Raw genomic sequence first — 13,030 nt, 5'->3', positions numbered from 1 at the left:
AATTCTGTCATTTGCAACAAAACAGATGTATTGGAAAACTGTTATACTTAGTGAAATAAGCCAATCTCAAAGGACAGATATTGCGTATTTGCCCTGATAAGTAGGCAGTTAATATAGAACACACAAAAAAATGTATAGGAATGAAACAAACATCTTGTGATATGATTGTTGTTTTTAACCCTTGTTTACACTCCTGTGAAACTGTGGTCTTCCTGCTTTATACTTGTTGAATATTATGGTGAGTGATGAACTAAGCCTATGATTATAGAGTAGATAAGTAGATTGAAAAAATGTCTTTGCAAAAATTAAAACAAAAAGGAGGAGGACTGAGGAAAGGAAAGAAGTAGGAAAATATGATACCTTCTTAAAACTATACCTAATGAAATACATAAAAATTGTTCTGTTTATATTAATAATAAAAAATACCTGTGGCCCCTTGTACTGCTTTGAGGAAGCAGTTCTCCACCTTTCACCTTGCATTTCTTTCTGTTCATTTCCCCCATCTGACAGAAAATACTGATAAAGCAACCATATTGTACAGCTATCATACAACTAAATAGATTACATTCCATAACATTTTATTCTTTTAAAAAAACTGAATGCCATTTAGCTGTGAAACAATAGATAGTAAAAGAAGCTTTTTTTATATGTCTGTCCTGGTCAAAGTAAAATGTTTGCAAGCTTTTACCTCATTCCTCTACTTACCCCCTTTCTTACATGTTTGTAGGTATAAAATCTTCACAGCACTTGGTTTAAAAAAATACATTCTCAAAAAATTTTGCAGGTACACATGTCAGTTTTAAGAGCAAGAAATTAGAAAATGAAGAGAAACGAGGTATTTTCTAAACATTTAATGGGTATCGAGCAATGGTTTTAAATTAGATCTAGTGGTGATACAATTCATATGTTATGGCTTCACTCTGATTGAGTCTTCCCACTGGGCTTTTACCTGTGAATATATAGTGTTACTTTGAGCAAAATAGATTTTTTCAAGGAAATGTTTTTATTCCCCAGAAGGTTTTCCTTTGCCAACTTTGGCTGAAGTCCTTTGTTCAAGAATCACCTGGGTTTGTCACTTGCTCCTCTTCAGTGCCGCTAATGCTTTCCTTTACTTTTTCCCTAGTGATACCAATGAAGTTGACATACCACCCAACACTCGAGTTGGCACAAAGCGCTATATGCCTCCCGAAGTGTTGGATGAAAGCTTGAACAGAAATCACTTTCAGTCTTACATCATGGCTGACATGTACAGTTTTGGACTCATCCTTTGGGAGATTGCTAGGAGATGTGTATCGGGAGGTAAGAAACACTGATGTCTTTGAAAAGCTACTTCTGAGAAAAAAATCAAAGCTATCACATTGTATATCGAATCAGATTTTCTTTTATTCTTCTCTGTATTTTTTTTTATTTTTTATTTTTTGACAGGCAGAGTGGACAGTGAGAGAGACAGAGAGAAAGGTCTTCCTTTTGCCATTGGTTCACCCTCCAATGGCCACCGCGGCCGGCGCGCTGCTGCCAGCGCACCGCGCTGCCGATGGCAGGAGCCAGGTACTTCTCCTGGTCTCCCATGGGGTGCAGGGCCCAAGCACTTGGACCATCCTCCATTGTACTCCCTGGCCACAGCAGAGAGCTGGCCTGGAAGAGGGGCAACCGGGACAGAATCTGGCGCCCCGACCGGGACTAGAACCCGGTGTGCCGGCGCCACAAGGTGGAGGATTAGCCTAGTGAGCCGCGGCACTGGCCTCTTCTCTGTATTTTTGTTGGTGCTGTCCTCTGTATGATATTTTCATCTTAGAATAATCTTGAGCTGCCTCCTTCCCTCCAATACTGTTACTTATGAATAGCTTCTAGACACACTGTGCACTTTCCCTGCCCTTTCTCAGATCACCCTCTTCTCTGTGTCGTATCCTTTCTCTTCAGCAGCAGTTTCTCCATCAAGTCAACCCCCTTCCCTACGCTTTGGAGCTTAGCACCTGTGCACTGGTCACCATCCCCCCTCCAGTGCTTGATTATCATTTCCCCTATAGAGGGGACAGTAGAGACCTAAACGTGGATGGAAACTCATTCCTTAACTCCCCTATGTCTTTACTTTCTATGAAACATCCTCAAATACCAACCTGAAAACATCAGTTTTTATAAAAAGGAAATTAAAGCTTTCAGAATATTGTTAATATTCATGATCATTTATCTACAAGCATAAGGTTTATCTAGTAATACTAATCACAACAAACAAGACATCTGTATATATTCAGAAATATTACTACATGTGCTGTTTTGGATGCTGCTCCATCATCTGTCTTTAAGTAGGTAGCTACAGAACTGAGTTGTCGGCTCCCTCCTTTGTATCAGGTACCCCGAATACTCTGTACAGATTGTGCTGCTGCACTATGTACAGTTTGATCTCATATTTGCAAAAACAGGAGCTTCTGAGATCCTGACCATGAAGCAGGCAGATGCCTGCTTGCAGACAGCTGTTCTTACACCTGCTGTTTCTTATTTGTGACATGCTGAGCGGGAGCCTAAACATTGCTTGGTTCCAGTGTTGTCCTCCTAACCACAAGGCGGATTATTATTCCCCTGCATACCTGAGTTGTGAGGTTGCAGTGAATATCAAGGGTGTAAGGAAAAGAATGCAGCTGGCTTCTGCCTCACACGGGGCACCAAATGTAAGGAAAAGGGACACAGAACAGAGAGGAGACAGAATACGAACTCGCAGCTAGAACAGATTTATTCAGAGAACATAGACTCACAGAGGTTGACCAACTGCTGGCATGTTCACAGACTGAAAGGTCACGTGGCAGAGGCCCTGACCCCAGCAGGCCTTTTTATATCGTAGGTGGGCTAGGGGTGGGATGGGGGACAGTAGGTGGAGATGAGCTTCTCCATCCTGGTTCTTCAAGTTGGCGCAGTGGCTTCCAAACCTGGGGAAGAATGCAGGGGGTGGGATGGGGAACAACACAGGATGTGACGGAACTGGTCTCTTGAAAGAAGGCAGAGGTAACAAGAACCTAAACTAGCTGAGGCTTATGTCCTTGTTCCATCAAAGAGAATTACAGTTGCCTGGTCCATAAATCGTACTCAAAAATGATATGTGATTATCATTATTAATTTTTATTTTGGTTAGCGGAGCTGTAACATATTTAGGTTTATGTTTTAAATAAGGAAGAAAATGAACATTCACACTTTGTAGAAAGTCTCTTCTGTGACACGGTGCCCTCTCATGAGCGACTTGAAGTAGACTGGGTTCCCTCTGAAGTGACAGACTGTCTTGTCCAAAAGGATAGCTGACGCAGGAAGATTCCCCTAAGCAAATATTGAATAGGTCTTCCATCATAAGGGTGAAGAAAAGAAGTAACCAAAATATAAACTAATTGTTTATGCTTGATTTCATGCATTGTAGAGAGCAGATGAGCCAAATTTTGAATTATATCCCTACACTTAGCTAAGATAGGTATGTAGATGGCGAACACATAGCAGAGTACAAGATCACTTTTCTAATTATTTTCTTGAGTATCTGAAACAAATAAGGAGCTTGTATTTGAAAGTCCATGGGCCACATATATGAGAAATTATTCGTAGCTTATACATAAGCTTTGTGTGAACAGCAGGGTATTAATGGTGCTGCCAGGCTGTCTTTGCATAGTGTTCCCTTATCTCTGGCTGAGTTTGACAAATGCTTCCCAGGGATGTTAGAGTCACAGCTGTGCCCCAGACCAGCTCTGTGACTCAGGGCAAGTTATTTAGCCCACTGGAACCAAACTTCCTTATCTGAATGCTGCACACAATAGTGCTATCGCATACGTGAGTTTGTGAGAATTAAGTAAGATCAGTTACATAGCATCCCTCCTTGTGTGCTTGGTAGCAGTAGGTTCTCATCAAAGGACTTTCTTTTCTTTTTCCAGAAAGCAGCACATAGAAAATTTTATTCTCCCGCCACCTTCCTTTATGAAAATAATGAAGGTTTACTGATTTCTCTTTCTGGCTCAGGGACTTTTGAGTGAAGGATATGTATCCAGACATAGGCCTTTCAGACTTTAAAAGAAAAAACGTTTTGAGTCTTCAAATACAGAATGAAATGGTAGTTAACATGGAAAATTCTGATTACTTGATTGCCTACTAAAGGGAAAGAGTGAGGCCTATAGTTCAAAGCCAGAATTTGCTGAAATCATAATTCTGCGAGGTTGACTCTGCCTAAGCCTGCTGTAGTGTGTACACGTACCACACCATCCATCCATCCATGCAGGTAATGGTGCCCACAGTGGGCGCTGAGGGCAGTGTGAGATGAATTAAATAGATACAGTGCTGGCCCTCAAGATGTTTTTGAGCCCAGTGTGTTGAGAATTAGCAAGGGAGAAAGGACTGAGATGAAAGGAGCCTATTCTAGGCCCGTGCCTCTCTTACTCATGTGGAGAAGATATTGAAACACAGAAGGAAATAGTAACCTACATAATACCTGAGTTTACACTCTGTAGCTTTAGTCACAAATAGCAACCAAATGGTGAGTGCAAACAGTCTGAGAACACTCTAAAGCATCCTTTTCCTTTATGACTTTATTTAGGTTTTAATTTAAAGAAAAGGCATAACACAAACCCCAAATTTTGCTAGCACATGCCCCCACCTGCCGTCAGCTTAACATGTTGTGTGATCCGCCAATCTCATGGTATCCTCTTTTACAGGTAAGCAGGCAGTGACATTTCTGTATCAGATGATTTGGGGTTTGGAGCAAGTGTGCTCCAGGAAGACTGTTCAGAGCATCATCTTCTAGGGCTGCTTATAATGATTGTAAGGCATTGATCAGATAAGGTTAAAAAGAAGGCACTAGTAGCTGGCTTTTTAAAGGACAAGAGAGGGGAGAATGTTGAAATTAAGGACAAGGAAAGAAGAGGTAAAATAGAACTTAGAATGTTAAGTGTAATTTCCATGAAGATGGTACACACCGTATGATCAGTTTTCTCCCCTAATAGTTACATATTCTTTTAGAAAATTTGGATAAATACAGAAAATTTAAAGAAGAAAATAAAAATCAGACAAAAATCCTTGAACTTAAAAATTATAATTAATATTTTTATGTATATGTAATTTTCTGCATGTTTAATGTACAAATCCATATCCTTATGATTAAACAGAAAAAAATGTAGATCTGACATTTTGTTCAAGTGGGATACAGTTCCAAATCTATTCTGATCGTCCCAGTGTCATAGTAGAGTAATAGAAGCAGTCACATGTTATGCAGGGTGAGTTCAGGAGATATCTGCCAAAAATAAATGTCTTTATGAAATTGAAAATAATTTTGAGGTGCTTGTTTGGCTTACCTTTTTGGAAATTAGAAGGTTTGAAGACCTGTGATATTAATCACACTTATTTTGGGAAGAGTTTGTGTGTTAGATTCTGATTTCCACTTCCTGGCAAACACTAATGAATAATAAAAATACATTTTCAGGTATTGTGGAAGAGTACCAGCTTCCCTATCATGACCTAGTGCCCAGTGACCCCTCCTATGAGGACATGAGAGAGATTGTATGCATCAAGAAGTTACGTCCCTCATTCCCCAACCGGTGGAGTAGTGATGAGGTAAGGTTTGTGTCACCCTGTGGCCATGATGGACTTGGGAGGCAGATGCCAGAGAGTCATCCTAGGGACTTGGCTTGGCTTGGTGCAATAATTTATGTGTAATTTATTATAATAAACATAGCTTATTTGTGCATTTCTCTAAGTTCCCTGTGCTACTTGATACATTGATTAAACCAGTGTTTAGTCTGTGTTAACAGGTAACAGTATTATTGTTCACTTCTTACCACTGGCAATCATTAGTTTGTATGTGCCTTTGTAGAGTGTCATCATTTTGCTCTGTAACACCTTCACAGTCAGCTGACTCCCATGGGATGAGGGCGAGAGGTAGGCATCTGATGGTTGTGGTTGGAAAACATCCACACTGCGCTTGGCTGTGAGAATGTGGTGTTGAAAACAGCGTGGGTCTGTAAAGGAGCTGCTTGGCAAGAGGAAGAGTCTGGCAGGCCTTGCCTCGCCCGGCTCCACCTCCTGTTCCCTGTTCCTCTCCTTCCACTCACTCCACCTCCGAACTCACCTCGGTCCTCAACTGCTCTGACAGCTCAAACTTCCAGGGTGAGTTTGAAGCACTCCCAGGAACCAAACCCACTCTTAGCACACCTGTACCAAAACCATCACAAGCAAATGAACCCAGCACCCTTTATATAAATGAATTCTTCAGTGTAAAATTCATTTAAAAATAAACTCTGGTTCATTGGTTTTGTGTCTAGTTACCTAAATGCAACATAATGCGCATGTTTCCTAACAAGCTGTGCAGAAAGTATGGTGAGCCAGTGGACTTGGGTGATTTTGAAGGTAGCGATGGGCACTGGTGTCACCTTAGTCCCCTTCGCTGAGGATGTCTGCTTAAGGAAAAGTGTGTTTTTCAACAGGAAGACTGATAATTGGTGTATCTCAGGAGAACACAAAAAAATTTAGCATTGCTGTGCATAGGTTGCTAATACTAAGCAGTACAGTGTAACGCTGTTATCATAGCAGACTGACAGCTGTGATTTAGAAATAACCACGTTTGTTTGAATTGTAGGGGATTCAATAAAAAGTGTAAACTTATCAAGCTTTGTAAATAATCTGAGAGAGTGGTGTGGACCATAGTCTCCCAGGGTATTTTTATATGTTTCATACTGATTTTGAAGATGCTGTTTTACAATCAGTAAACCACTTACTTGCTCCTGTCACAAGGAAGGCATGACAGTCTGTTTTGTTCTTAGGTAATTTTTCAAGAAAAGGAATGTCTGTGGGGTTTTATTTCTACACGGTTTTACGGGTACCATTAAAAATGTACATTCCAGAGGCCGGCTTCTAACCCATCTCCCTGCTAAAGTGCCTAGAAAGCAGCAGCAGATGTTCCAAATACTTGGGTCCCGGCCACCCACCTGGTTGGGAGACCCGATGGAGTCTTAGGCTCCTGGCTTCCACCTGGGCCAGCCCTGGCCATTGCAGCCATTTGGGAAGTGAATGGTTATATGGAGGGTCTCTATCTTGCATGCACTCTGTCTCTTTGTGTAACTGCCTTTCAAATAAGTAAATAAATCTTTTTTTAAAAAAAATAGTAAAAATACACATTGCAGCTTCACGAGCTACAGACCTGCCGAGCAGCTGTCCGTAGCCACCCAGCCCTGCGAGAATGCAGTGCTCTAACTCTGCTCCAATGCCTCCTCTCCGTTCCACAGTGTCTAAGGCAGATGGGGAAGCTCATGACGGAATGCTGGGCTCACAATCCTGCATCCAGGCTGACGGCTCTGCGCGTTAAGAAAACCCTTGCCAAGATGTCGGAGTCCCAGGACATTAAACTCTGACACGTGGGAGAGGAGGTGTCTCTGCAGGAAGCCACCAGGTGCTCTTGTGTTCGTGGGCAGAGCAGACGTGAGAGCAGCACCCCTAATGGAAGCCTTGACCCAGCGAGTGCGGCCCTCACCTCTCGGGGAGCAACCTGGACAAAGACAGAGAAGTGCCCGCTGCACAGCTTCAGTCCCCTGCCTGTCAGAGGGAGAAAGCCACGTGGGTAACGTGTTTGAGATGTGATGCATGTTGCTTTCTAAGAAAGCCCTGTATTTTGGGATGGCCTTCTTGTTATTGTTTTCATTTTTTTTAAGATGCTTTAATTTTGCCAAAATAACCTAGATGTTTTAAGATTTATACTATTACAGTTTAGATATGTCAACAAAAGTTCTTCCCAGAAACTCTGTGCTGGAAGGTACATTGAGATATGTGTTTTTCACGTTGGTAAAATATCATGGCACTCTGCAAGCCAGAAGACCATCTGCGACGCTGGAGAACAGAGAACAGAGCTCATCCTGACCCCAGAACCTGGCCGCTTCGGCCTCCCAGACCACTGCGGCCCGCCCTGCCGTTGGGGCTGCGGTGGTAATGTGAACGCACCTGCAGACAGCCGCCACCGTCAGGGAGCGCACTGGACTTGCTGCAGGTGGCCTTTTGCAGCTTCAGGCGATTCAGAACAAACGAAGGTTTCGTGGGACTCTAACAGCAGTACGTGTTGATGGTGTTCTTCAGAACCACCGTGTGTTTCTGAGGCTGTCAGGCATTCCTTTCGTGGTGTAAAATCCTTTCCTTTTCAGAAAAAACACAAACAAGCTTTTTTATTATTATTTTTAAGTGTAGAAAATTGACCTGTGCATGCTTTTGATCTTTCAAGTCCAAAGATCAATACTAAGTAAGCAATGCCATGAGTCGTGCTAAAGACAAGGTGCTTTACGATAGAGATCATTGTCTGTTGTGTGAAGCAGGACACGTGAGTGAGGTGGGGAGGATGGAGGAGCGGACTGACGGCTGTGTCCTACAGATGCCAAGGAGGCAGTCTCAGAAGCACAAGGCAAAAAGTATGCACACAGTATTTTACATTAGTGGTTTCTGTTGGTTATTATCTCTCTGTGTGTGTGCGTGTGCGTGTGTGTGTGTGTGTGTATCTGAGTTAAAAGAATAAAGAGGAAGCATCGGTCAGGTTAATTTAACTAAATTTTAACTTAAAAAATAGATAAATATAACCTCCAGATGGGACAGCAGAGGGGAGTGGAGGCCACAAGATATCGCTGCTGTGTTTTTTTTTCTTATGTAGATAGGGATCGTCTCCGTACATGTTACGTGATCATTTCACACCTTACGAATGCTGACTCATTTTATTTTATTTTCATGATGTTAAGTTCACTATTTAATTTATTATTTTTCCTTCTCTGTGGCACTTGTCAAAACATCTCTTCTGCTATTCAGTTCTAAGGCGTTTTCACTTTTAAGCATCATATTAGAAATTGTCGACAGGGCCGATAGTCTCTAGCAAGAGGAATATAATAATGTTAAATATTGTATATGTCTCTCTCAGCTCCATTCATTTACATTTCTTTATTGAGGTTTGCTTTTACTTGTTAGACATTCTTTAGTGGTTAGTAAAGAATGTGTTAAGTACCTCCCTTTTGGCCTATAAAAACAGATGTTCCTTCCAGAATACTCCAGGGGGCAGTGTTTTATAACACATTTTCCCCGCTGGGTGACTGAAAGATGGAGACTTTTAAAACATTTGACAGGTGCATGAGAAATGAGGAAACATTTTCCTCACTTGTGAAGTGGCTTGCAGCTGGTGACTTGATCATCCAGAAAACATCCTAGGGCGCTGAGTGCTTCCAGTTTGGGAGAATCCTAGGAGAAGCACACATCCTACATTCTGCACTCACTTCCCAAGGCATCTCACCCACAGTTTCTTTGTAACCAAGAATTTATTACTCCTTTAATTTGACAAGAAATTTCCTGCTTTTTCTTTTTTCTTTAGGAGTAAAAACAGTTGCTTCCAAATACTGTGTTAATCAGAGTGCTGCTTTCATGGATATTAAAATAACCTCGATGCACAATGTAAAGATTCCTTTCTCGTGTCTGATTATATTCTTTGTGATAACTTAGAAGGAATGTGTGGTTAAGGTGGGTGTGATAATCATCTGAGCCCTGCAGACAATCTGCCTGTGTGTAATCAGATCATCTTTAATCAAAGGAGTAAACATGGATGCAGTTAACCGGTATGCATTCGTGTTTCTTGGGATCACCCTAAATTTGAGATTGGAATTAGCCTCTTAGTCAGAAATCATGCTTTCTTTCTGGTAAGTTCTTGAACATGGGATAGCCTAGAATATTTTATGGGAAGGGTGATGATTTCTAGGGAAGTGTTTATTCCAGTGAAGAATGGGAGAAATTAAAATAGTGTCCAGATTGCTTCTAGATTATCCATTTGGTTGCTTTGGGAAAAATCTCTAGCTTACTCTCTATTCCCCAGCCTGATTTACTCACTATGAACATTTTGAAGTTTATTTCTGAGATACTTAAAAAGACCCACTTAATTATTTTTAATGAGAAAGGGATTTATTTATGAAAATATTTTTCTCTTTATCATACCAAAATCCACTTAGGTAATACTAAATTGTTCTTGAAGGCTACCTACTCACCTCCCAATAATCCTGAATGTTTTTTGAATTCCTAGGGGTTCAGAATTGAGTTTTGTTTTATTGTTTGGTCTTTGATTCAGATAAGTGAGAACCTGGAGACTAGTAGTATATAGTTGATTGCATAGTTTCAAGATTATTTCAAAGACTAAGCTTTTTTTCTCCTAACTCCTCCCTGTCAGAGTAATCTTAAATTATTAGATGTTAGAGAAGTTTTGTATGCTAAGATTTCAGGTTTATAGTTTATGCGTGTATATATTATATAAATATATGTATATGTAAATATTACGTTCAGTGTGGAGTCTGGTGCAACTCCATTATGTGGATTAGAGAGTAAACTATTATGGATGATAAAGTACTAAATGAAACCTAATATTTATTTATGAAAGTGTGTAGGTCGTTCAATCACAAGTGAAGTGGGATGAACATTGAGTGTGAGGAGACAGGCCTCTGACCTCCTGGAAAGCACCGCGCTAAGTTCCCAGTGACCATTCTTTTTTATTCCTCAAGCAGAGAGCTTCTCAGAAAACATGCTGAGATTTTATTTACAGGGAATCCTTTGACACATTTCAATTGATGTGAAGTCAAGTATAGCAAGTACTCAATAATGACTGAATTTCATGTTGCTCGGGTCATGCATATTCATTAGAAGTTTTATGTTGTTGGTCTCTTTTGCCTCTTCTTTGTGGGTGCAAAGGCACTGAGAAAAGGACTTTTTTTTTTTTTAACTTGAACGTGTTGCGTCGTTGTATCTCCTTAGAAAATGCAGTCCCCTAGCAGTGGAAATGAAAGAAGTTAGCATCAGAGGTGATTTAATTTAGCAATTATGACTGCTCTTGTAAAACAGAAACAAAAAAAAAATGCCATATTTTTTTGGAGAAAAGTTGGCAATTTATAGGGGTTTTGTTGTCTGTTTCAAAAGAAGACTCATTTGTATTCCTTGGGGAACCAGTGCCTTATGGAATCTGTATATACTGTAATTATTCAGGACTAGGGAACAAACGATTGTATTGTATTTGTTACAGATTGTATATGGCTTTGTTTTAACATTCCCCTAAATAAAATAGTTTCATTCTCCCCTTGGAAAGAGCAAGACTGTTATCTTACAGTTGTGCCTGTTGTTGTTGTTGTCTTATTATTTATTTACTTTGTCTTTGAAAATCTCACATTGTATCAGGTGGGAGGGCTGATGCAGGAAGTCTACTTCCTGTGCCAGAGGGAAGAGAAGTGTTGGGATGGCTTCCATTTTCTCTGTCATTTGGAAACTCAGTCATCTGCTGAGAGCAATGGGACGTGCAGGGAAGAAGTGTTTGCAGAGAAATGAGGGAGGTGTCAATGTTGGGCTGTGGAAAATCCCAGCTTCCTGGGGAACCACAGTCGGGTGGTTTTGGGCAGTGCCGAGGGGTGATGACACTAAGTGTGTGGCACAGTGGCCCAGAGCCTGGCCTCCTGCTCTCCGGCCCCTCTTATGCCTCAGGGTGTGACACTAGGCACGTGTTGACTTCTCGAGGATGTGATATTACTGTCTACCACACAGAGTTGTCCTGAAGATGAAATGGAATAATCCACCCACCAGGCATGCAGTAAGTACTCAATTAGTACCGTTAGCTACGATTCCACATTCATACGCCACTTTTCCGTGTAGTTGGTGATGTTTGTCTTGCTAGCAGCAACCCAAACGTAGGCATGTAGACAGCTGCCATTGACTTGGGGTTTACCAGTCCTAGGCAGCTGTTGGTCAGAGGAAATAAGAACTACCAGGAGGTTGGGTGTCATGGGGCTGAAGTAGGGAAAGAATTCAAGAGAGGCGTAACTAAGAAGGCAGAAGAAAGGCGGTGAAATGACAGGGGACCCTGCTTATGTGAAATTGTGCAAAAGCTGTGACTGAGGGGAGGCTGTGGTCAGAATCTGGGTTCCAAAGGAGGGTCGCAGGCCCGGGCCTGGCTGAGTGGCTGATCACAGGAGTGGGAGGTCCTAGTCAGTGAGAGAGAGCCAGGCCTTGGGCTTCAAGTCCCCAGGGATGGGAGGAGTGCTGAGGAGTGGAGCTTGTCAGACAGTTCTCCAGGGCTACAGGAGAAGGACAGGGCAGCAGGCAGGGCCAAAGAGTCCAGGGGAAGGCTGGTGGGCCTGGTGGGCCTGGGGGCTTAGGGGCTGACTGAGTGGGTGCACAGGTAATGCATGCTCCAGAGTGGTGTGAGAAGGAGCTCACCCTTGCTCCCTCATGCAGGGCACTCAGGGTGGGGAAGGATGTGGCTGCTGCTGCTGTTGCCCTGGAAACAGCCCCAGGGGGGTAGACCACCCTCAGCAAAAGGACAAAGCATTGTGCAGCCCTGGAGGGCAGAGTGGGAAGCTGGGGTTTGAGGGGATCTGTCAGACACGGGGTCTGGAGCCAGGACCCACTCTTGCTGGGGAGTACTGTCCGCAGCATGGGCTTGCATTGAGTCACGGTCCATGCAGGGACAGAAGGTTTGTGTGAGACAGTGCCAAGAGAACAACTGCTTCCTAGTGCTGGGATTCAGAACCACCCGGCTCACATTCTGTTGTTTCCACTTTCTCAGTCCTGCAGAAGGACACAGTGTCCAACCATCGCTTTTCTCACCTGGAGTGAAAATCGGGCTAAACACCTCACATCATGGTGCTCTTAGGAGGGGCAAATGAGATGAGTCTGTCACGGCCCATGCCAGGTGGGTAGCAGGTGCACAGGCTCACTGCTTGTCCCTCAGCCATAAAGGTTACAGGACCCGAAGCTCTCTGCATTTGAGACAAGCTGAGATTTGCCACTGGGGCACCTGTCACCTTGTCTACACTGTCTTCTGTATGTAGCTGGTTCCATTCAGTCCTTTCTCTGGACTCAGGCACTCAGGTTACCAGTCAACCCCAGCTGGGAAACGGGGCCTTCCCTGGATGCTAGTCATTTGAGAAGTTCAAGCTTGGTTGTTGCCGATGGTCACCATTCCGAAATAAGATGAACTTTTGCTTCTGCCAGGTAATTGTCACCCTGGCTTCTGATACTAATCCAGCTG

The 13,030-nt window shown here is 42.5% G+C and overlaps 1 protein-coding gene across 5 annotated transcripts in view; it reads left to right on the top strand.

Annotated features, from left to right (window-relative positions):
• Window positions 1–11,094, top strand: part of BMPR1B (bone morphogenetic protein receptor type 1B) — a 443,407-nt gene extending 432,313 nt beyond the window's left edge. For all 5 annotated transcript variants that reach the window (XM_008267582.5, XM_017347401.4, XM_089302608.1 and 2 more), the window contains 3 exons: window positions 1,124–1,299; window positions 5,441–5,571; window positions 7,239–11,094. In XM_008267582.5, coding sequence (XP_008265804.1) covers window positions 1,124–1,299; window positions 5,441–5,571; window positions 7,239–7,364 — 433 coding nt within the window. In that variant the 3' untranslated portion in view covers window positions 7,365–11,094. The remainder of the gene's footprint in view (window positions 1–1,123; window positions 1,300–5,440; window positions 5,572–7,238) is intronic.
• The last annotated feature ends 1,936 nt before the right edge of the window (window positions 11,095–13,030 follow it).

The sequence above is a fragment of the Oryctolagus cuniculus genome, chromosome 8 (genome assembly GCF_051225735.1).
Source record: "Oryctolagus cuniculus isolate XC-2025 breed Fujian yellow rabbit chromosome 8, ASM5122573v1, whole genome shotgun sequence".
Classification (NCBI taxonomy): domain Eukaryota; kingdom Metazoa; phylum Chordata; class Mammalia; order Lagomorpha; family Leporidae; genus Oryctolagus; species Oryctolagus cuniculus.
Note: the sequence above shows the minus strand (reverse complement) of the source record. Positions and strands in the feature narration are given on the sequence as shown.